The sequence below is a fragment of the Petromyzon marinus genome, unplaced genomic scaffold, assembly GCF_048934315.1.
Source record: "Petromyzon marinus isolate PM22_M1 ecotype Great Lakes invasive population unplaced genomic scaffold, UKy_Petmar_22M1.pri1.0 PM_G_Scaffold_26, whole genome shotgun sequence".
Taxonomy (NCBI): Eukaryota; Metazoa; Chordata; class Hyperoartia; order Petromyzontiformes; family Petromyzontidae; genus Petromyzon; species Petromyzon marinus.
In genome coordinates, this window is record NW_027422828.1 from 2118723 (window position 1) to 2144898 (window position 26176).

The following is a 26176-nucleotide window of genomic DNA, read 5'->3' on the forward strand; positions in this document are numbered from 1 at the left end:
GTGGTTGTTCCTACAAGTAACTAAACCTACCCACGTGACGCGGGAGTTTTTTCCCCGCCACATTTTTTTTGGCTCCTCCCCGCCCCCGCCTTGGAGCCAATCAGGTTTCGTTCCCTCCTACCCACGTGACACGAGATTTTTTTTTTATCCCGCTAAATTATTTTGGCGTCTCGCCCTCCTCGCTACGCCTTGGAGCCAATCAGGTTTGAGTCCTCTCTACCCACGTGACGTGATATTTTTTTCCCGCCAAATTTTTTGTGACTCCTTTTCCTCGGCCAGGCGCCGTTTTTAAAGTCGTGAGGTGCGGTTTTGATATTTTTTTTATTTCGGAGCAGAAATTAACGACGATGACGACCCCCCAGGGGTGCGAGATCGCCTCTCGTGAGGGAAAACGTGAGGTAAAAAGTGGCCTCAAATGTCCAGCCCGTGATTCGCAGATAGTTTACAAATGCACTGTTGAGTTTATGGGCAGTGATGAGTCTATGGGACAGTGCTGAGTCTATGGGGCAGTGCTGAGTCTATGGGGACAGTGTTGAGTTTATGGGGCAGTGCTGAGTCTATGGCACAGTGATGAGTCTATGGGACAGTGCTGAGTCTATGGGACAGTGCTGAGTCTATGGGACAGTGTTGAGTCTATGGGACAGTGCTGAGTCTATGGGACAGTGTTGAGTCTATGGGACAGTGCTGAGTCTATGGGACAGTGCTGAATCTATGGGACAGTGGTGGGTCTATGGGGCAGTGCTGAGTCTATGGGACAGTGCTGAGTCTATGGGACAGTGCTGAGTCTATGGGGCAGTGCTGAGTCTATGGGACAGTGCTGAGTCTATGGGACAGTGCTGAGTCTATGGGACAGTGCTGAGTCTATGGGGCAGTGCTGAGTCTATGGGACAGTGTTGAGTCTATGGGGCAGTGTTGAGTCTATGGGACAGTGCTGAGTCTATGGGGCAGTGCTGAGGCTATGGTCATTGACAAAATACAAACGATTTAATTTGTGAATAGTTTACCTCGTGAGGGGCATAAGATGTGCCAGTATTCGTCGAGATGACTGTTTTCTTTACACCCCGCGAGTCATTTATTGCTTAAAGGAGACATCGTGGAGGGAAACAATGGGAGTGATATACAACTACATCTGTGTGCTTTGTGGTTGTTCTTACACGAATGTAGACTGTAGTAATGGTTATTAACCAGAGTGTACTGACAGTCTATAATGTAGACTGTAGTAATGGTTATTAAGTATGGTGAGTGTACTGACAGTCTATAATGTAGACTGTAGTAATGGTTATTAAGTATGGTGAGTGTACTGACAGTCTATAATGTAGACTGTAGTAATGGTTATTAAGTATGGTGAGTGTACTGACAGTCTATAATGTAGACTGTAGTAATGGTTATTAACCAGAGTGTACTGACAGTCTATAATGTAGACTGTAGTAATGGTTATTAAGTATGGTGAGTGTACTGACAGTCTATAATGTAGTCTGTAGCCTGGTTATTAAGTATGGTGAGTGTACTGACAGTCTATAATGTAGACTGTAGTAATGGTTATTAAGTATTGTGAGTGTACTGACAGTCTATAATGTAGACTGTAGCCTGGTTATTAAGTATGGTGAGTGTACTGACAGTCTATAATGTAGACTGTAGTAATGGTTATTAAGCTGAGTGAGTGTACTGACAGTTTATAATGTAGACTGTAGTAATGGTTATTAAGTATGGTGAGTGTACTGAGAGTCTATAATGTAGACTGTAGCCTGGTTATTAAGTATGGTGAGTGTACTGACAGTCTATAATGTAAACTGTAGCCTGGTTATTAAGTATGGTGAGTGTACTGAGAGTCTATAATGTAGACTGTAGTAATGGTTATTAATTCTGGGTGAGTGTACTGACAGTCTATAATGTAGACTGTAGTAATGGTTATTAAGTATGGTGAGTGTACTGATAGTCTATAATGTAGACTGTAGTAATGGTTATTAAGTATGGTGAGTGTACTGACAGTCTATAATGTAGACTGTAGTAATGGTTATTAAGTATGGTGAGTGTACTGACAGTCTATAATGTAGACTGTAGTAATGGTTATTAAGTATGGTGAGTGTACTGAGAGTCTATAATGTAGACTGTAGCCTGGTTATTAAGTATGGTGAGTGTACTGACAGTCTATAATGTAAACTGTAGCCTGGTTATTAAGTATGGTGAGTGTACTGAGAGTCTATAATGTAGACTGTAGCCTGGTTATTAAGTATGGTGAGTGTACTGACAGTCTATAATGTAAACTGTAGCCTGGTTATTAAGTATGGTGAGTGTACTGAGAGTCTATAATGTAGACTGTAGCCTGGTTATTAAGTATGGTGAGTGTACTGACAGTCTATAATGTAAACTGTAGCCTGGTTATTAAGTATGGTGAGTGTACTGAGAGTCTATAATGTAGACTGTAGTAATGGTTATTAATTCTGGGTGAGTGTACTGATAGTCTATAATGTAGACTGTAGTAATGGTTATTAAGTATGTTGAGTGTACTAATAGTCTTTAATGTAGACTGTAGTAATGGTTATTAAGTATGGTGAGTGTACTGACAGTCTATAATGTAGACTGTAGCCTGGTTATTAAGCTGGGTGAGTGTACTGAAAGTCTATAATGTAGACTGTAGTAATGGTTATTAAGTATGGTGAGTGTACTGACAGTCTATAATGTAGACTGTAGCCTGGTTATTAAGTATGGTGAGTGTACTGACAGTCTATAATGTAGACTGTAGTAATGGTTATTAAGTATGGTGAGTGTACTGACAGTCTATAATGTAGACTGTAGCCTGGTTATTAAGTATGGTGAGTGTACTGACAGTCTATAATGTAGACTGTAGCCTGGTTATTAAGTACGGTGAGTGTACTGACAGTCTATAATGTAGACTGTAGTAATGGTTATTTATTATGGTGAGTGTACTGACAGTCTATAATGTAGACTGTAGTAATGGTTATTAAGTATGGTGAGTTTACTGACAGTCTATAATGTAGACTGTAGTAATGGTTATTAACCTGAGTGAGTGTACTGACAGTCTATAATGTAGACTGTAGCCGGGTTCTTAACCTTGGTGAGTGTACTGACAGTCTATAATGTAGACTAGTAATGGTTATTAACCTGAGTGAGTGTACTGACAGTCTATAATGTAGACTGTAGTAATGGTTATTAAGCTGAGTGAGTGTACTGACAGTCTATAATGTAGACTGTAGCCTGGTTATTAAGCTGAGTGTACTGACAGTCTATAATGTAGACTGTAGTAATGGTTATTTATTATGGTGAGTGTACTGACAGTCTATAATGTAGACTGTAGTAATGGTTATTAAGTATGGTGAGTGTACTGACAGTCTAGAATGTAGACTGTAGTAATGGTTATTAAGTATGGTGAGTGTACTGACAGTCTATAATGTAGACTGTAGCCTGGTTCTTAACCTTGGTGAGTGTACTGACAGTCTATAATGTAGACTAGTAATGGTTATTAACCTGAGTGAGTGTACTGACAGTCTATAATGTAGACTGTAGTAATGGTTATTAAGTATGGTGAGTGTACTGACAGTCTATAATGTAGACTGTAGCCTGGTTATTAAGTATGGTGAGTGTACTGACAGTCTATAATGTAGACTGTAGCCTGGTTATTAAGTACGGTGAGTGTACTGACAGTCTATAATGTAGACTGTAGTAATGGTTATTTATTATGGTGAGTGTACTGACAGTCTATAATGTAGACTGTAGTAATGGTTATTAAGTATGGTGAGTTTACTGACAGTCTATAATGTAGACTGTAGTAATGGTTATTAACCTGAGTGAGTGTACTGACAGTCTATAATGTAGACTGTAGCCGGGTTCTTAACCTTGGTGAGTGTACTGACAGTCTATAATGTAGACTAGTAATGGTTATTAACCTGAGTGAGTGTACTGACAGTCTATAATGTAGACTGTAGTAATGGTTATTAAGCTGAGTGAGTGTACTGACAGTCTATAATGTAGACTGTAGCCTGGTTATTAAGCTGAGTGTACTGACAGTCTATAATGTAGACTGTAGTAATGGTTATTTATTATGGTGAGTGTACTGACAGTCTATAATGTAGACTGTAGTAATGGTTATTAAGTATGGTGAGTGTACTGACAGTCTAGAATGTAGACTGTAGTAATGGTTATTAAGTATGGTGAGTGTACTGACAGTCTATAATGTAGACTGTAGCCTGGTTCTTAACCTTGGTGAGTGTACTGACAGTCTATAATGTAGACTAGTAATGGTTATTAACCTGAGTGAGTGTACTGACAGTCTATAATGTAGACTGTAGTAATGGTTATTAAGCTGAGTGAGTGTACTGACAGTCTATAATGTAGACTGTAGCCTGGTTATTCAGCTGGGTGAGTGTACTGACAGTCTATAATGTAGACTGTAGTAATGGTTATTAAGTATGGTGAGTTTACTGACAGTCTATAATGTAGACTGTAGTAATGGTTATTAACCTGAGTGAGTGTACTGACAGTCTATAATGTAGACTGTAGCCGGGTTCTTAACCTTGGTGAGTGTACTGACAGTCTATAATGTAGACTAGTAATGGTTATTAACCTGAGTGAGTGTACTGACAGTCTATAATGTAGACTGTAGTAATGGTTATTAAGATGAGTGAGTGTACTGACAGTCTATAATGTAGACTGTAGCCTGGTTATTAAGCTGAGTGTACTGACAGTCTATAATGTAGACTGTAGTAATGGTTATTTATTATGGTGAGTGTACTGACAGTCTATAATGTAGACTGTAGTAATGGTTATTAAGTATGGTGAGTGTACTGACAGTCTAGAATGTAGACTGTAGTAATGGTTATTAAGTATGGTGAGTGTACTGACAGTCTATAATGTAGACTGTAGCCTGGTTCTTAACCTTGGTGAGTGTACTGACAGTCTATAATGTAGACTAGTAATGGTTATTAACCTGAGTGAGTGTACTGACAGTCTATAATGTAGACTGTAGTAATGGTTATTAAGCTGAGTGAGTGTACTGACAGTCTATAATGTAGACTGTAGCCTGGTTATTAAGTATGGTGAGTGTACTGACAGTCTATAATGTAGACTGTAGTAATGGTTATTAAGTATGGTGAGTGTACTGACAGTCTATAATGTAGACTGTAGCCTGGTTATTAAGTATGGTGAGTGTACTGACAGTCTATAATGTAGACTGTAGCCTGGTTATTAAGTACGGTGAGTGTACTGACAGTCTATAATGTAGACTGTAGTAATGGTTATTTATTATGGTGAGTGTACTGACAGTCTATAATGTAGACTGTAGTAATGGTTATTAAGTATGGTGAGTTTACTGACAGTCTATAATGTAGACTGTAGTAATGGTTATTAACCTGAGTGAGTGTACTGACAGTCTATAATGTAGACTGTAGCCGGGTTCTTAACCTTGGTGAGTGTACTGACAGTCTATAATGTAGACTAGTAATGGTTATTAACCTGAGTGAGTGTACTGACAGTCTATAATGTAGACTGTAGTAATGGTTATTAAGCTGAGTGAGTGTACTGACAGTCTATAATGTAGACTGTAGTAATGGTTATTTATTATGGTGAGTGTACTGACAGTCTATAATGTAGACTGTAGTAATGGTTATTAAGTATGGTGAGTTTACTGACAGTCTATAATGTAGACTGTAGTAATGGTTATTAACCTGAGTGAGTGTACTGACAGTCTATAATGTAGACTGTAGCCGGGTTCTTAACCTTGGTGAGTGTACTGACAGTCTATAATGTAGACTAGTAATGGTTATTAACCTGAGTGAGTGTACTGACAGTCTATAATGTAGACTGTAGTAATGGTTATTAAGCTGAGTGAGTGTACTGACAGTCTATAATGTAGACTGTAGCCTGGTTATTAAGCTGAGTGTACTGACAGTCTATAATGTAGACTGTAGTAATGGTTATTTATTATGGTGAGTGTACTGACAGTCTATAATGTAGACTGTAGTAATGGTTATTAAGTATGGTGAGTGTACTGACAGTCTAGAATGTAGACTGTAGTAATGGTTATTAAGTATGGTGAGTGTACTGACAGTCTATAATGTAGACTGTAGCCTGGTTCTTAACCTTGGTGAGTGTACTGACAGTCTATAATGTAGACTAGTAATGGTTATTAACCTGAGTGAGTGTACTGACAGTCTATAATGTAGACTGTAGTAATGGTTATTAAGCTGAGTGAGTGTACTGACAGTCTATAATGTAGACTGTAGCCTGGTTATTCAGCTGGGTGAGTGTACTGACAGTCTATAATGTAGACTGTAGCCTGGTTATTAAGTATGGTGAGTGTACTGACAGTCTATAATGTAGACTGTAGTAATGGTTATTAAGTATGGTGAGTGTACTGACAGTCTAGAATGTAGACTGTAGTAATGGTTATTAAGCTGAGTGAGTGTACTGACAGTCTATAATGTAGGCTGTAGTAATGGTTATTAAGTATGGTGAGTGTACTGACAGTCTATAATGTAGACTGAAGCCTGGTTATTAAGTATGGTGAGTGTACTGACAGTCTATAATGTAGACTGTAGTAATGGTTATTAAGCTGAGTGAGTGTACTGACAGTCTATAATGTAGACTGTAGTAATGGTTATTAAGTATGGTGAGTGTACTGATAGTCTTTAATGTAGACTGTAGTAATGGTTATTAAGTATGGTGAGTGTACTGACAGTCTATAATGTAGACTGTAGCCTGGTTATTAAGCTGGGTGAGTGTACTGAAAGTCTATAATGTAGACTGTAGTAATGGTTATTAAGCTGAGTGAGTGTACTGACAGTCTATAATGTAGACTGTAGTAATGGTTATTAAGTATGGTGAGTGTACTGATAGTCTTTAATGTAGACTGTAGTAATGGTTATTAAGTATGGTGAGTGTACTGACAGTCTATAATGTAGACTGTAGCCTGGTTATTAAGCTGGGTGAGTGTACTGAAAGTCTATAATGTAGACTGTAGTAATGGTTATTAAGTATGGTGAGTGTACTGACAGTCTATAATGTAGACTGTAGTAATGGTTATTAAGTATGGTGAGTGTACTGACAGTCTATAATGTAGACTGTTGTAATGGTTATTAAGTATGGTGAGTGTGCTGACAGTCTATAATGTAGACTGTAGCCTGGTTATTAAGTATGGTGAGTGTACTGATAGTCTATAATGTAGACTGTAGTAATGGTTATTAAGTATGGTGAGTGTACTGACAGTCTATAATGTAGACTGTAGTAATGGTTATTAAGTATGGTGAGTGTACTGACAGTCTATAATGTAGACTGTAGTAATGGTTATTAAGTATGGTGAGTGTACTGAGAGTCTATAATGTAGACTGTAGCCTGGTTATTAAGTATGGTGAGTGTACTGACAGTCTATAATGTAAACTGTAGCCTGGTTATTAAGTATGGTGAGTGTACTGAGAGTCTATAATGTAGACTGTAGTAATGGTTATTAATTCTGGGTGAGTGTACTGATAGTCTATAATGTAGACTGTAGTAATGGTTATTAAGTATGTTGAGTGTACTAATAGTCTTTAATGTAGACTGTAGTAATGGTTATTAAGTATGGTGAGTGTACTGACAGTCTATAATGTAGACTAGTAATGGTTATTAACCTGAGTGAGTGTACTGACAGTCTATAATGTAGACTGTAGTAATGGTTATTAAGCTGAGTGAGTGTACTGACAGTCTATAATGTAGACTGTAGCCTGGTTATTAAGCTGAGTGTACTGACAGTCTATAATGTAGACTGTAGTAATGGTTATTTATTATGGTGAGTGTACTGACAGTCTATAATGTAGACTGTAGTAATGGTTATTAAGTATGGTGAGTGTACTGACAGTCTAGAATGTAGACTGTAGTAATGGTTATTAAGTATGGTGAGTGTACTGACAGTCTATAATGTAGACTGTAGCCTGGTTCTTAACCTTGGTGAGTGTACTGACAGTCTATAATGTAGACTAGTAATGGTTATTAACCTGAGTGAGTGTACTGACAGTCTATAATGTAGACTGTAGTAATGGTTATTAAGCTGAGTGAGTGTACTGACAGTCTATAATGTAGACTGTAGCCTGGTTATTAAGTATGGTGAGTGTACTGACAGTCTATAATGTAGACTGTAGTAATGGTTATTAAGTATGGTGAGTGTACTGACAGTCTATAATGTAGACTGTAGCCTGGTTATTAAGCTGGGTGAGTGTACTGAAAGTCTATAATGTAGACTGTAGTAATGGTTATTAAGTATGGTGAGTGTACTGACAGTCTATAATGTAGACTGTAGTAATGGTTATTAAGTATGGTGAGTGTACTGACAGTCTATAATGTAGACTGTAGTAATGGTTATTAAGTATGGTGAGTGTACTGACAGTCTATAATGTAGACTGTTGTAATGGTTATTAAGTATGGTGAGTGTACTGACAGTCTATAATGTAGACTGTAGCCTGGTTATTAAGTATGGTGAGTGTACTGACAGTCTATAATGTAGACTGTAGCCTGGTTATTAAGTACGGTGAGTGTACTGACAGTCTATAATGTAGACTGTAGTAATGGTTATTTATTATGGTGAGTGTACTGACAGTCTATAATGTAGACTGTAGTAATGGTTATTAAGTATGGTGAGTTTACTGACAGTCTATAATGTAGACTGTAGTAATGGTTATTAACCTGAGTGAGTGTACTGACAGTCTATAATGTAGACTGTAGCCGGGTTCTTAACCTTGGTGAGTGTACTGACAGTCTATAATGTAGACTAGTAATGGTTATTAACCTGAGTGAGTGTACTGACAGTCTATAATGTAGACTGTAGTAATGGTTATTAAGCTGAGTGAGTGTACTGACAGTCTATAATGTAGACTGTAGCCTGGTTATTAAGCTGAGTGTACTGACAGTCTATAATGTAGACTGTAGTAATGGTTATTTATTATGGTGAGTGTACTGACAGTCTATAATGTAGACTGTAGTAATGGTTATTAAGTATGGTGAGTGTACTGACAGTCTAGAATGTAGACTGTAGTAATGGTTATTAAGTATGGTGAGTGTACTGACAGTCTATAATGTAGACTGTAGCCTGGTTCTTAACCTTGGTGAGTGTACTGACAGTCTATAATGTAGACTAGTAATGGTTATTAACCTGAGTGAGTGTACTGACAGTCTATAATGTAGACTGTAGTAATGGTTATTAAGCTGAGTGAGTGTACTGACAGTCTATAATGTAGACTGTAGCCTGGTTATTAAGTATGGTGAGTGTACTGACAGTCTATAATGTAGACTGTAGTAATGGTTATTAAGTATGGTGAGTGTACTGACAGTCTATAATGTAGACTGTAGCCTGGTTATTAAGTATGGTGAGTGTACTGACAGTCTATAATGTAGACTGTAGCCTGGTTATTAAGTACGGTGAGTGTACTGACAGTCTATAATGTAGACTGTAGTAATGGTTATTTATTATGGTGAGTGTACTGACAGTCTATAATGTAGACTGTAGTAATGGTTATTAAGTATGGTGAGTTTACTGACAGTCTATAATGTAGACTGTAGTAATGGTTATTAACCTGAGTGAGTGTACTGACAGTCTATAATGTAGACTGTAGCCGGGTTCTTAACCTTGGTGAGTGTACTGACAGTCTATAATGTAGACTAGTAATGGTTATTAACCTGAGTGAGTGTACTGACAGTCTATAATGTAGACTGTAGTAATGGTTATTAAGCTGAGTGAGTGTACTGACAGTCTATAATGTAGACTGTAGCCTGGTTATTAAGCTGAGTGTACTGACAGTCTATAATGTAGACTGTAGTAATGGTTATTTATTATGGTGAGTGTACTGACAGTCTATAATGTAGACTGTAGTAATGGTTATTAAGTATGGTGAGTGTACTGACAGTCTAGAATGTAGACTGTAGTAATGGTTATTAAGTATTGTGAGTGTACTGACAGTCTATAATGTAGACTGTAGCCTGGTTCTTAACCTTGGTGAGTGTACTGACAGTCTATAATGTAGACTAGTAATGGTTATTAACCTGAGTGAGTGTACTGACAGTCTATAATGTAGACTGTAGTAATGGTTATTAAGCTGAGTGAGTGTACTGACAGTCTATAATGTAGACTGTAGCCTGGTTATTCAGCTGGGTGAGTGTACTGACAGTCTATAATGTAGACTGTAGTAATGGTTATTAAGTATGGTGAGTTTACTGACAGTCTATAATGTAGACTGTAGTAATGGTTATTAACCTGAGTGAGTGTACTGACAGTCTATAATGTAGACTGTAGCCGGGTTCTTAACCTTGGTGAGTGTACTGACAGTCTATAATGTAGACTAGTAATGGTTATTAACCTGAGTGAGTGTACTGACAGTCTATAATGTAGACTGTAGTAATGGTTATTAAGCTGAGTGAGTGTACTGACAGTCTATAATGTAGACTGTAGCCTGGTTATTAAGCTGAGTGTACTGACAGTCTATAATGTAGACTGTAGTAATGGTTATTTATTATGGTGAGTGTACTGACAGTCTATAATGTAGACTGTAGTAATGGTTATTAAGTATGGTGAGTGTACTGACAGTCTAGAATGTAGACTGTAGTAATGGTTATTAAGTATGGTGAGTGTACTGACAGTCTATAATGTAGACTGTAGCCTGGTTCTTAACCTTGGTGAGTGTACTGACAGTCTATAATGTAGACTAGTAATGGTTATTAACCTGAGTGAGTGTACTGACAGTCTATAATGTAGACTGTAGTAATGGTTATTAAGCTGAGTGAGTGTACTGACAGTCTATAATGTAGACTGTAGCCTGGTTATTAAGTATGGTGAGTGTACTGACAGTCTATAATGTAGACTGTAGTAATGGTTATTAAGTATGGTGAGTGTACTGACAGTCTATAATGTAGACTGTAGCCTGGTTATTAAGTATGGTGAGTGTACTGACAGTCTATAATGTAGACTGTAGCCTGGTTATTAAGTACGGTGAGTGTACTGACAGTCTATAATGTAGACTGTAGTAATGGTTATTTATTATGGTGAGTGTACTGACAGTCTATAATGTAGACTGTAGTAATGGTTATTAAGTATGGTGAGTTTACTGACAGTCTATAATGTAGACTGTAGTAATGGTTATTAACCTGAGTGAGTGTACTGACAGTCTATAATGTAGACTGTAGCCGGGTTCTTAACCTTGGTGAGTGTACTGACAGTCTATAATGTAGACTAGTAATGGTTATTAACCTGAGTGAGTGTACTGACAGTCTATAATGTAGACTGTAGTAATGGTTATTAAGCTGAGTGAGTGTACTGACAGTCTATAATGTAGACTGTAGCCTGGTTATTAAGCTGAGTGTACTGACAGTCTATAATGTAGACTGTAGTAATGGTTATTTATTATGGTGAGTGTACTGACAGTCTATAATGTAGACTGTAGTAATGGTTATTAAGTATGGTGAGTGTACTGACAGTCTAGAATGTAGACTGTAGTAATGGTTATTAAGTATGGTGAGTGTACTGACAGTCTATAATGTAGACTGTAGCCTGGTTCTTAACCTTGGTGAGTGTACTGACAGTCTATAATGTAGACTAGTAATGGTTATTAACCTGAGTGAGTGTACTGACAGTCTATAATGTAGACTGTAGTAATGGTTATTCAGCTGGGTGAGTGTACTGACAGTCTATAATGTAGACTGTAGCCTGGTTATTAAGTATGGTGAGTGTACTGACAGTCTATAATGTAGACTGTAGTAATGGTTATTAAGTATGGTGAGTGTACTGACAGTCTAGAATGTAGACTGTAGTAATGGTTATTAAGCTGAGTGAGTGTACTGACAGTCTATAATGTAGGCTGTAGTAATGGTTATTAAGTATGGTGAGTGTACTGACAGTCTATAATGTAGACTGAAGCCTGGTTATTAAGTATGGTGAGTGTACTGACAGTCTATAATGTAGACTGTAGTAATGGTTATTAAGCTGAGTGAGTGTACTGACAGTCTATAATGTAGACTGTAGTAATGGTTATTAAGTATGGTGAGTGTACTGATAGTCTTTAATGTAGACTGTAGTAATGGTTATTAAGTATGGTGAGTGTACTGACAGTCTATAATGTAGACTGTAGCCTGGTTATTAAGCTGGGTGAGTGTACTGAAAGTCTATAATGTAGACTGTAGTAATGGTTATTAAGTATGGTGAGTGTACTGACAGTCTATAATGTAGACTGTAGTAATGGTTATTAAGTATGGTGAGTGTACTGACAGTCTATAATGTAGACTGTAGTAATGGTTATTAAGTATGGTGAGTGTACTGACAGTCTATAATGTAGACTGTTGTAATGGTTATTAAGTATGGTGAGTGTGCTGACAGTCTATAATGTAGACTGTAGCCTGGTTATTAAGTATGGTGAGTGTACTGATAGTCTATAATGTAGACTGTAGTAATGGTTATTAAGTATGGTGAGTGTACTGACAGTCTATAATGTAGACTGTAGTAATGGTTATTAAGTATGGTGAGTGTACTGACAGTCTATAATGTAGACTGTAGTAATGGTTATTAAGTATGGTGAGTGTACTGAGAGTCTATAATGTAGACTGTAGCCTGGTTATTAAGTATGGTGAGTGTACTGACAGTCTATAATGTAAACTGTAGCCTGGTTATTAAGTATGGTGAGTGTACTGAGAGTCTATAATGTAGACTGTAGTAATGGTTATTAATTCTGGGTGAGTGTACTGATAGTCTATAATGTAGACTGTAGTAATGGTTATTAAGTATGTTGAGTGTACTAATAGTCTTTAATGTAGACTGTAGTAATGGTTATTAAGTATGGTGAGTGTACTGACAGTCTATAATGTAGACTGTAGCCTGGTTATTAAGCTGGGTGAGTGTACTGAAAGTCTATAATGTAGACTGTAGTAATGGTTATTAAGTATGGTGAGTGTACTGACAGTCTATAATGTAGACTGTAGCCTGGTTATTAAGTATGGTGAGTGTACTGACAGTCTATAATGTAGACTGTAGTAATGGTTAAGTATGGTGAGTGTACTGACAGTCTATAATGTAGACTGTAGTAATGGTTATTAACCTGAGTGAGTTTACTGACAGTCTATAATGTAGACTGTAGTAATGGTTATTAAGTATGGTGAGTGTACTGACAGTCTATAATGTAGACTGTAGTAATGGTTATTAAGTATGGTGAGTGTACTGACAGTCTATAATGTAAACTGTAGTAATGGTTATTAAGTATGGTGAGTGTACTGACAGTCTATAATGTAGACTGTAGTAATGGTTATTAAGTATGGTGAGTGTACTGACAGTCTATAATGTAGACTGTAGCCTGGTTATTAAGCTGAGTGTACTGACAGTCTATAATGTAGACTGTAGTAATGGTTATTTATTATGGTGAGTGTACTGACAGTCTATAATGTAGACTGTAGTAATGGTTATTAAGTATGGTGAGTTTACTGACAGTCTATAATGTAGACTGTAGTAATGGTTATTAACCTGAGTGAGTGTACTGACAGTCTATAATGTAGACTGTAGCCGGGTTCTTAACCTTGGTGAGTGTACTGACAGTCTATAATGTAGACTAGTAATGGTTATTAACCTGAGTGAGTGTATTGACAGTCTATAATGTAGACTGTAGTAATGGTTATTAAGCTGAGTGAGTGTACTGACAGTCTATAATGTAGACTGTAGCCTGGTTATTCAGCTGGGTGAGTGTACTGACAGTCTATAATGTAGACTGTAGCCTGGTTATTAAGTATGGTGAGTGTACTGACAGTCTATAATGTAGACTGTAGTAATGGTTATTAAGCTGAGTGAGTGTACTGACAGTCTATAATGTAGACTGTAGTAATGGTTATTAAGTATGGTGAGTGTACTGATAGTCTATAATGTAGACTGTAGTAATGGTTATTAAGTATGTTGAGTGTACTAATAGTCTTTAATGTAGACTGTAGTAATGGTTATTAAGTATGGTGAGTGTACTGACAGTCTATAATGTAGACTGTAGCCTGGTTATTAAGCTGGGTGAGTGTACTGAAAGTCTATAATGTAGACTGTAGTAATGGTTATTAAGTATGGTGAGTGTACTGACAGTCTATAATGTAGACTGTAGCCTGGTTATTAAGTATGATGAGTGTACTGACAGTCTATAATGTAGACTGTAGTAATGGTTAAGTATGGTGAGTGTACTGACAGTCTATAATGTAGACTGTAGTAATGGTTATTAACCTGAGTGAGTTTACTGACAGTCTATAATGTAGACTGTAGTAATGGTTATTAAGTATGGTGAGTGTACTGACAGTCTATAATGTAGACTGTAGTAATGGTTATTAAGTATGGTGAGTGTACTGACAGTCTATAATGTAAACTGTAGTAATGGTTATTAAGTATGGTGAGTGTACTGACAGTCTATAATGTAGACTGTAGTAATGGTTATTAAGTATGGTGAGTGTACTGACAGTCTATAATGTAGACTGTAGCCTGGTTATTAAGCTGAGTGTACTGACAGTCTATAATGTAGACTGTAGTAATGGTTATTTATTATGGTGAGTGTACTGACAGTCTATAATGTAGACTGTAGTAATGGTTATTAAGTATGGTGAGTTTACTGACAGTCTATAATGTAGACTGTAGTAATGGTTATTAACCTGAGTGAGTGTACTGACAGTCTATAATGTAGACTGTAGCCGGGTTCTTAACCTTGGTGAGTGTACTGACAGTCTATAATGTAGACTAGTAATGGTTATTAACCTGAGTGAGTGTATTGACAGTCTATAATGTAGACTGTAGTAATGGTTATTAAGCTGAGTGAGTGTACTGACAGTCTATAATGTAGACTGTAGCCTGGTTATTCAGCTGGGTGAGTGTACTGACAGTCTATAATGTAGACTGTAGCCTGGTTATTAAGTATGGTGAGTGTACTGACAGTCTATAATGTAGACTGTAGTAATGGTTATTAAGCTGAGTGAGTGTACTGACAGTCTATAATGTAGACTGTAGTAATGGTTATTAAGTATGGTGAGTGTACTGACAGTCTAGAATGTAGACTGTAGTAATGGTTATTAAGTATGGTGAGTGTACTGACAGTCTATAATGTAGACTGTAGCCTGGTTCTTTACCTTGGTGAGTGTACTGACAGTCTATAACGTAGACTAGTAATGGTTATTAACCTGAGTGAGTGTACTGACAGTCTATAATGTAGACTGTAGCCTGGTTATTCAGCTGGGTGAGTGTACTGACAGTCTATAATGTAGACTGTAGCCTGGTTATTAAGTATGGTGAGTGTACTGACAGTCTATAATGTAGACTGTAGTAATGGTTATTAAGTATGGTGAGTGTACTGACAGTCTATAATGTAGACTGTAGTAATGGTTATTAAGTATGGTGAGTGTACTGACAGTCTAGAATGTAGACTGTAGTAATGGTTATTAAGCTGAGTGAGTGTACTGACAGTCTATAATGTAGGCTGTAGTAATGGTTATTAAGTATGGTGAGTGTACTGACAGTCTATAATGTAGACTGTTGTAATGGTTATTAAGTATGGTGAGTGTACTGACAGTCTATAATGTAGACTGTAGTAATGGTTATTAAGTATGGTGAGTGTACTGACAGTCTATAATGTAAACTGTAGTAATGGTTATTAAGTATGGTGAGTGTACTGACAGTCTATAATGTAGACTGTAGTAATGGTTATTAAGTATGGTGAGTGTACTGACAGTCTATAATGTAGGCTGTAGTAATGGTTATTAAGTATGGTGAGTGTACTGACAGTCTATAATGTAGACTGTTGTAATGGTTATTAAGTATGGTGAGTGTACTGACAGTCTATAATGTAGACTGTAGTAATGGTTATTAAGTATGGTGAGTGTACTGACAGTCTATAATGTAAACTGTAGTAATGGTTATTAAGTATGGTGAGTGTACTGACAGTCTATAATGTAGACTGTAGTAATGGTTATTAAGTATGGTGAGTGTACTGACAGTCTATAATGTAGGCTGTAGTAATGGTTATTAAGCTGAGTGTACTGACAGTCTATAATGTAGACTGTAGTAATGGTTATTTATTATGGTGAGTGTACTGACAGTCTATAATGTAGACTAGTAATGGTTATTAAGTATGGTGAGTTTACTGACAATCTATAATGTAGACTGTAGCCTGGTTATTCAGCTGGGTGAGTGTACTGACAGTCTAGAATGTAGACTGTAGCCTGGTTATTCAGCTGGGTGAGTGTACTGACAGTCTATAATGTAGACTGTAGCCTGGTTATTCAGCTGGGTGAGTGTACTGACAGTCTATAATGTAGACTGTAGTAATGGTTATTAAGTATGGTGAGTGTACTGACAGTCTATAATGTAGACTGTAGTAATGGTTATTAAGCTGAGTGAGTGTACTGACAGTCTATAATGTAGGCTGTAGTAATGGTTATTAAGTATGGTGAGTGTACTGACAGTCTATAATGTCGACTGAAGCCTGGTTATTAAGTATGGTGATTGTACTGACAGTCTATAACAGGGGTCGGGAACCTTTTTGACTAAGAGAGCCATGAAAGCAAAACATTTGGAAATTTATTTCAGTGAGAGCCATATAATATATTTTAAAAGTGAATTCAACTAAATGTCAGTATAATAAGCCTCTGAATTTATTCTTTTAAATAATGTTGTTATAACACTCACCATTAATGCGACTTCTGGTGCTGCATGGATTGCTGATGTCTTTGTAGTCGGGTTGGTACTTGGTGAGGTTAAGCTTCATGCAAGCGTTGAGGCTTTCATCCGTTAAACGTGATCGTAGGTTGGACTTGATGTTTTTAAGATGTGAGAATGACTGCTCACATGCATACGTAGATCCAAACATGGTCAATACAGCAATACTCACACGCTGCAGTGTGTGGTATGTGACAGGAAGCGCGTTCCAAGTTTTGAGAATCAGCTGGTCTTCGGGTTGGAGTTTTTTCATTTCTGTCCACATGTGCTTGCTCGCCAACTCCGCTTTCTGTCATGTGATTCTTTCCAAATCTTCATTCAGTGACTTGAACTTATTCACCCACATGTCTGAGGCCTTCAGGTCAGCCACTTCTGCTTCAAAATCTCTGACGGAGACCCCAGGGATGTAATTCAGGTCGGCTGTGTTCAGTGAACACTCGTTTGGATGGGTGATGAACTTAAAAAGACGAGTGTGCTCACGAAATTCTCCAAAGCGTGCTTTGAAGGACTGTAGGAGACTGGATGTGCAGCCAGCTAGCTGGTGGAGATCAAGGTTTTGAATGGGCTCACTTGCTGTGCATGCATCTTTAAATTGGCTCAGTTTTTCAAAATGTAGTAAACGACCTGTTTCAAGATCCGTGATGAAAAGCTCCAGCTTGTTTTCAAAAGCAAATACAGCTTGTTGAAGGGATAACACTGTATTTCCAATGCCTTGCATTTTCACGTTGAGCTGGTTCAGATGTTCAGTCAGATCTACGAGATAGTAAAACTTGAGGAGCCACTCGGTGTCGGCTAGCTCAGGATGCCCGACGCCTTTCATTTCAAGGAAAGTCCGGATTTCGTTCAGGCAAGCCGCAAAACGGCTAAGCACCTTCCCTCTTGACAACCAACGCACATTGCTGTGCAAAAGCAGACCAGGATAGTTATTTACAACTTCATCCAGCAGTGTTTTAAACTGGCGATCATTTAAGGCTCGGGCAACAATAAAGTTGATCACACGAATGACCAGCGACATCACTTCGCCAAACTGCCTGTCACACATCTGAGCACAAAGTGCCTCCTGGTGTATAATGCAATGGAAACTTAGGATGGGTCTATTTTCATGTTCACGGAGAAGCGCCACAAATCCTTTGTTTTTCCCCACCATACACGGAGCACCATCAGTACACACTGAGAGAAGTTTATCCATAGGTAGACTTTTTTCTTGAGCAAACTCCATGAAAGACTTGAATAAATCCTCACCTCTTGTGGACCCTTTTAATGGCAGAACAGCAAGACTTTCTTCGCGCAGTGTGTCACCAACAGCATATCTTGCAATCACGCTGAACTGCGACAAATGGCTCACGTCTGTTGACTCATCCAAAGCCAGAGAAAAGAACGGCGCTGCATTTATGTCCTTCACTTGCGTTTCCTCCACTTTGTTTGCCATCACGATGGTACGATCATGAACAGTTCTTGCCGACAGAGGCATGTCTTGTATCCGTTTGATTATCTTGTCTTTGTTCGGAAGATCATCAAAAAGTTCATTGGCTACATCCAGCATGAACGTTTTAGCATACTCGCCATCTGTGAATGGTTTTCCGTTCCTCACTATTGCTAAAGAACCAGCAAAGCTAGCCGAATTATAGTCACCTTGCCGGGTCCATACGCGGAGTTGCTGCTGGCTAGCTTGCACCCTGCTCATAAGCTCTTGGCACGCTTTCTTTCTGCTGTCTCCCGCAGGGTATTTTGATGCAAAGGTAGCGTGGCGCGTGTCGAAGTGCCGCTTTACATTCGACCGTTTCAACGATGTAATTTTGTCATTGCAAATTAGACACACCGCAGAACCCGCTCTCTCCACAAAGGCGAATTCTTCGGTCCATTCGTCCTGAAATGTACGATACTCGTCGTCTTTTTTTCTTTTCGCCATCTTCTTCGTCGAAGGGTTAGCTTTGAGCTAATGACCGAGCAGACGCAGTCTCAGACTGATTAAAAAGGGGGCGTTTACCTGTTTTACCCAGCAACGGCAAACGTAGGCCAGTATCATCCAATTAAAATAATGGACAATTGCTCCTGCAGCCCTGAACAGGACATGCGCAGTGAAAAATCGATGGATGGATTAAAACAAGTGAGAATATTTAGTTTTATCTGCGAGCCATATGCAATCATCAAAAGAGCCACATCTGGCTCGCGAGCCATAGGTTCCCGACCCCTGGTCTATAATGTAGGCTGTAGTAATGGTTATTAAGTATGGTGAGTGTACTGACAGTCTATAATGTAGACTGTAGCCTAGTTATTAAGTATGGTGAGTTTACTGACAGTCTATAATGTAGACTGTAGCCTGGTTATTAAGCTGAGTGTACTGACAGTCTATAATGTAGACTGTAGTAATGGTTATTTATTATGGTGAGTGTACTGACAGTCTATAATGTAGACTAGTAATGGTTATTAAGTATGGTGAGTTTACTGACAGTCTATAATGTAGACTGTAGTAATGGTTATTAACCTGAGTGAGTGTACTGACAGTCTATAATGTAGACTGTAGCCTGGTTCTTAACCTTGGTGAGTGTACTGACAGTCTATAATGTAGACTAGTAATGGTTATTAACCTGAGTGAGTGTACTGACAGTCTATAATGTAGACTGTAGCCTGGTTATTCAGCTGGGTGAGTGTACTGACAGTCTATAATGTAGACTGTAGCCTGGTTATTAAGAATGGTGCGTGTACTGACAGTCTATAATGTAGACTGTAGTAATAGTTATTAAGTATGGTGAGTGTACTGACAGTCTATAATGTAGACTGTAGTAATGATTATTAAGTATGGTGAGTGTACTGACAGTCTAGAATGTAGACTGTAGCCTGGTTATTCAGCTGGGTGAGTGTACTGACAGTCTATAATGTAGACTGTAGTAATGGTTATTAAGTATGGTGAGTGTACTGACAGTCTATAATGTAGACTGTAGCCTGGTTATTAAGTATGGTGAGTGTATTGACAGTCTATAATGTAGACTGTAGTAATGGTTATTAAGCTGAATGAGTGTACTGACAGTCTATAATGTAGACTGTAGTAATGGTTATTAAGTATGGTGAGTGTACTGGCAGTCTATAATGTAGACTGTAGCCTGGTTATTAAGTATGGTGAGTGTACTGACAGTCTATAATGTAGACTGTAGCCTGGTTATTAAGTATGGTGAGTGTACTGACAGTCTATAATGTAGACTGTAGTAATGGTTATTAAGTATGGTGAGTGTACTGACAGTCTATAATGTAGACTGTAGCCTGGTTATTAAGTATGGTGAGTGTACTGACAGTCTATAATGTAGACTGTAGTAATGGTTATTAAGCTGAATGAGTGTACTGACAGTCTATAATGTAGACTGTAGTAATGGTTATTAAGTATGGTGAGTGTACTGGCAGTCTATAATGTAGACTGTAGTAATGGTTATAAAGTATGGTGAGTGTACTGACAGTCTAGAATGTAGACTGTAGCCTGGTTATTAAGTATGGTGAGTGTACTGACAGTCTATAATGTAGACTGTAGCCTGGTTATTAAGTATGGTGAGTGTACTGACAGTCTATAATGTAGACTGTAGCCTGGTTATTAAGTATGGTGAGTGTACTAACAGTCTATAATGTAGACTGTAGCCTGGTTATTAAGTATGGTGAGTGTACTGACAGCCTATATTGTAGACTGTAGTAATGGTTATTAAGCTGAATGAGTGTACTGACAGTCTATAATGTAGACTGTTGTAATGGTTATTAAGTATGGTGAGTGTACTGGCAGTCTATAATGTAGACTGTAGTAATGGTTATTAAGTATGGTGAGTGTACTGACAGTCTATAATGTAGACTGTAGTAATGGTTATTAAGCTGAGTCAGTGTACTGGCAGTCTATAATGTAGACTGTAGCGGTACGTAGCTAACCGTGCTAATTGTGTTTTGGTTGCATTTTGCACAATTATAATCGTACAATATGGCACCAATCTTTAGCACGAATGTTCAGTTTTATCCTGAACATTCAGCTCTGACACTTTCAGTGAATACCTGAAATGATTTCCATTGAGAATGTCAATCTCTTGACGCTTAAGGGGAAAATACCCCGGTGGGTTATGACCACGCGATGCCTCGCATTCACCAAGACAATGCAGTGAATGTGCTAGGGGAAAGTAAGCACATTAAGAGCAAATATCCTAAAATTTTTTTTTTTATAAAACTTGACCATAACGTACTCTTTGGCTTTTTCGGTGAAGTCACATAACGGCCAGCATGGTTTTTTTTCCCTCCAAATGTTTTTGTAATCTGTGCACATGACCTGATGAAACGAATAACCTTTTTTATTTAAATAACCCACGTGACAGATCCAACTCATCTCTCTTCTTAAACTATAAACTAGTTTTCTATTTTATTGTACAAGGTAAGGACCACTGAGCTATGTAGCGTTTTTTCACAAGCGACCTGCCCATCACAAATGAAAGCTCAACACAAAGTGACTTAATCGTGTGGAAATGTATTGCAGTTAAATATTTTAAATGCGTGATGTTAATTCTAAATCTGGAGGGGGGGAAACCGGAGGAACCAGAAACAAATCCACGTGACCACGAGGCGAGAGACACTCACACTCCAAATATACTACCAGCAGCTCCACTGTCAACAACAACAACCGCAGTTCGCCACCAAGTGGCGGTGACGTCACCACGACGCTTGTGCCAGGCCATGTGCACCTTGAGGCCACGTGAAATGTCGAACGCCCGCTGGCAGGAGGTCACGGGGCAGACCCAGGTGCCACGGGTCGACTGACTGAGACGACTGGCTGATGCACCACCTGTGCCCCCTACTGTGCCAACTTGCTGTCCTCAACGGATGGCACCTCAGCCAGCCAATCACAGTGGGTGACTTCCTCCAATATTTGAGGCACCGCAACCTCAGCAGGGTCATCCCCACTTTGTCCCACGTTTTCCTGGCTGAGGGATTTCCCCTTTCCCAGGACCTCAGGAATGCTCAGAAAATCTGCAAACCTGTTCCTGGGGGTCGGATATTGGATCACCGTTCTTTCCCCTAATGACGGTAATAGGTGTGGCGCTGCAGGTTACTTTTTTGATGGAGTTAAATAGAGATTTGTGATCGCGGGCCACTGAGGCAGACTCCATCTCCTCAGCAACCCGCGACCACCACCCATCCTTGCAGCGCCTCACGGCTCCCCGAACCTCCGAGCGAAGGCTGCGGTAAGCCTCCTCATTCTCCGACGTGGGACGCTGTAGCCGATGAGAGTGGGCCTGTCGATTTTTCTCAGCCAGCTTGAACACCTCCTCTTGTCAGCCAGGGTCTCTGGGGAGGTCTGGACCGTGTACCCAAATGCAGCCATTGCAACTACATGAGCTACAGTCCTAAACCTCGCCCATTTCCCCTCGACATCAAGAGGAGTGGGAGACGATGCCAATCCCAGCCGCAAGCGATGATGAAATTCTCGTTTGTAACTTTCATCAGCTAGCTGAGACCATGCCACTAAGGGTTTGAATGGGGTCCTGGGTGTACACCCACCACCGGAGTGGAAGAATTGCAGGTGCATCTTACAGATGACAAGTCGATGGTCAGTGGGCAGATCAGCTCCACGGTCGGTCCTGGTGTCAAGGACATGGGCTCGCATTCGCTGTTCCGTCACTATGTAGTCCAGCAGATGTTCTTGCTTGGACCCGGCATGCATCCATGATGTGGTGTGGATGCTCCGATGCCGGAACAGTGTGTTGGTAATTACAAGCCCATGGGTTGCACAAAAATTTAGCAGCCTCCTGCCGTTGTTATTGAGCTGATCTGCCCGATGCCTTCCAATTACTCCAGACCAGGTGCCAGCATCATGACTAACTTGGGCATTGAAGTCACCCAACAAGATGACTATCCCGAGGGGCCACTTTAGCCAGCACCTGTGACAGGAGGTCATAGAAGGCATTTGACTCATTGGCCTTGCTTGCATCCCTCCACGGATGTTCGTCTTTGGTGGGGGCATAAGTTACCATGACCACCACTCCTCGCCTGTGGTTGATGGGAAGGCGAGCCCAAAGTAGCCTGGAGCTTACAGCTTCCCACACCTCATCACCACGCTCCCACAGCCCTTCATTCTTTTATTCAGAAAAAGAGCCACACCCTGTTGTTTGGCAGTCTCCTGCCCCGTATAGAGGACTGTCCACCCCTCATGGTGGCAGGAGCCAGAGCCGGTCCACAGGACCTCCTTATTACCACAGAGATCCAGGCGGTACCGGTCCAGCTCTTGACAGAGGAGTGGCAGCCTCTCCTCCGCAGTGAGCATTCGAACATTCCACGTGGCCACACGTAGTGTTTTTTTTGTTGTTTTTGGAGGAGCCCCGAGAGGAAGGATTCAGTCTCCTGGCTCCGCCAAATGGGGTTTGGTCAGGAGACGTCATAGACGCCTGTCCCCCCGGGGCCTCCGGCACAAGCTTATTTATAAAATGTTGTGGTCGTGGTTTAGTGGTAATTAATTGGAGGTGGAGGGGTTTCCAGCCCTTCACACCTGTCCAGAGCCCCCACTTAGCCACTGTGGTGGTTACAAACGCCATGAGGGGAAAGGCCAATCCGAATTGGCCCTCCCCCCCGGCACTGCCCACGGCAGCATTGCCCGTCCGGCACCACAAGGAGGTAGGGGGTTGTTTTGCCGGACACCACCACCATTACCACCACTACTACCACCAACACTACCACCACCATTACACCACCACTACTACCACCACCACTAGCACCACCACCACTTCCACCACTTCCACCATTACCACCACTACTACCATACACTACCATCACTACCACCACCACCATTACCACCACTACTACCAGCAACACTACCACCACCATTACACCACCACTACTACCACCACCACTAGCACCATCACCACCACCACTTCTACCGCCACTTCCACCATTACCACCACCACCACCACTACTACCATACACTACCATCACTACCACCAATACCACCACCACCACTACTACCGTACACTACAATCACTACCATCACCACCACCATTACCAACATCACTACAATCACTGACCACCACCGCTACCACCAATACCACCACCACTACCAGGACGTTTGCGTGCTGAATGCTGGAATCTGATCCCGCGTCTCCTCCCTCTCCTCCGGCCCTCCCCCCTCACCAGTGGCCTCCCAGACGGCCTCCCCCGGCCCGGGCCCCGGCCCCGGCCATGGCCACGGCCGCCCCCTCCGTGAGGGCTCGCTCCTCCTGGCCCATCCGGGTGCCCAAGCGCTCCGCGGACGACGCCGGAGGAGGAGGAGCCGAGTCCCACGCGGCGCCCTCCAAGGTCGCTCGCCCGCTCCACGACGACGACGCTGGGGGGCCGGGGCCCGCGCCGGGGCCTCCCCTCCACGACCGTCATCTTCGTCGCCCCGTGACGTTCCGGGCTCTCGAGGGGGGGCGCCGCTGCCGGGAGACTCCGGTGGCGGCGGCGCCCCCCCAGGAGAGCTCCCGCGGTGGCGGCGGCGGCGCCCGGCCGACGCCGGGAATCGGCCCGAGGGTCGCCCCGAAGCGCGGAGACGGCGGCGGAGAGTCGGGGCCGGCGCTCGGTGCCGACGAGTCGGCGGGCAAGGAGGAGGCGGAGGCGGAGAGACGCAGGGAGGCCGCGGTTGGACCGCGTGCGGCGTGGAAGAGACACTTCGACTTTTGGTGGCAGGGCGTGGGCAGGAGGGCGAGCAGCAGGATGGGCGGAGGAGGCGGAGCGAGAGGAGGAGGAGGGGAAGAGGAGGCCGAGGCGGTGATGAAGGCGGAGGAGGAAGAGGAGGAGGTTTTGGCCGGGCGGTCGCTGCTAAGCAAGCGGCGGGAGGTGGCGGCGGCGGCGGATTGCCCGGCGGGACCGAATCCCGATCCCTGCCCGGGCTCCTCTACCTGCCGCGCTCCTCCGCCTCCTCCGCCTCCTCCGCCTCCTCCGTCGCCGCCGGCTCCTCTTCTGCCGCCGCCGCCGCCACCGGCGCCGGCGGTCGCGGGCAAGCGGCGCTCGGCCCCGCGTGGGGCGACGTTCCACTTCTCCTCGCTGATGCCGCGGCCGCTGGCTGAGCCGCCGCCGCCCACCGAGAGGCGCCGGGGTCGCGCCCTGGAGAAGCAGCGGCAGCGACGGAAACAAACTCAGCAACAATACCGGCAGCAGAGAGCGTCGTCGTCGTCATCCAGCTGTTGGTCGTTCTCGGACGCATCGTCGTTGTCGTCGTCTTCATCATCGTCGTCGTCATCGCCGGAGGAGGTGGTGGAGGGGGACGAGGCGAAGGAGCGGAGGGACGAGGAGGAGGAGGTGGTGGTAGATGACGAGGTGAAGGAGCGGAGGGACGACGAGGAGGAGGTGGTGGTGGAGGGTAACGAGGTGAAGGAGCGGAGGGACGAGGAGGAGGAGGAGGTGGTGGTGGAGGGTGACGAGGCGAAGGAGCGGAGGGACGAGGAGGAGGAGGAGGGGGAGGTGGTGGTGGAGGGTGACGAGGTGAAGAAGCGGACGGACGATGAGGAGGAGGAGGGGGAGGTGGTGGTGGAGGGTGACGAGGTGAAGGAGCGGAGGGACGACAAGGAGGAGGAGGTGGTGGAGTCTACAGGGGGCGTCCGCAGGCTGCTGCTGAAGTTTCGCGCCAGCCGCCTGCAGCCGAGCGTCGACAGAGCACGAGACGAGGAGGAGGCGGCGGACAACGAGGAGGAGGAAGAAGAAGAAGAGGAGGAGGAGGAGGGGACTACGGAGATCACGCAGTGCAGCCGATGATGGCGACTGCAAGTCGGGCGACGGGGTGGAGGAGGAGGAGAGGGTGGCGAGTCTCAAGAGGGTGGAGGAGTGCCGGATTCTCAAGCAGATAGACGACATCATGGCTGAGATACACCAGCTGGAGGGGAGATGCAGGGTGAGGAGGAGCAGATGAGGTGTAGGGTGGTGAGGAGGGGCTGGGTGGTGAGGTGTAGGGTGGTGAGGAGGGGCTGGGTGGTGAGGTGTAGGGTGGTGAGGAGGAGCAGATGAGGTGTAGGGTGGTGAGGAGGGGCTGGGTGGTGAGGTGTAGGGTGGTGAGGTGGGACTGGGTGGTGGGTCTTCCTCTGGATTTGGAAACTCGACAGATATAACATCGATTTGGATTGGATGATTTTTTTCTTTCAGCCAGATTAAAATATGAGCGTGGGGAAGTCATCTACATCATTAGACCTCCTTTGGCAGTACCAAAATATAATAATAGGGGTTTTTCCCCTTTTTTCTGGCAACAAACTGAAACCTTTTTACAAGGATTTATATTACAGCATTAACCACAATACCTGCAGTCAAAATGCAAGCAAAAAACACGCACTATGATAATATATATGTGGAATTGTCCTTGAAACCGCTTGTTCCACACCAAGGGACGGCTTTCTTGAGAGCCTCGACCCAATTGGTGCTCGACCAGAGGACGCCAAAAGGTTTCAGTTTTCTTGCCACAAAAAAAGGGGAAACCCCTATGATGTGGAAGTCCTCGTTTCTGCCACTCAGTTG

At 42.0% G+C, this 26176-nt stretch overlaps 1 protein-coding gene across 1 annotated transcript in view; it reads left to right on the top strand.

The window, feature by feature from the left end:
- Positions 1 to 264: 264 nt before the first annotated feature.
- Positions 265 to 26176, top strand: part of LOC142913470 (uncharacterized) — a 60074-nt gene continuing 34162 nt past the window's right edge. Inside the window, exons 1-2 of the mRNA XM_076061003.1 lie at positions 265 to 398; positions 23831 to 25249. Of these exons, the coding sequence (XP_075917118.1) occupies positions 348 to 398; positions 23831 to 25249 (1470 nt within the window). The 5' untranslated portion in view covers positions 265 to 347. The remainder of the gene's footprint in view (positions 399 to 23830; positions 25250 to 26176) is intronic.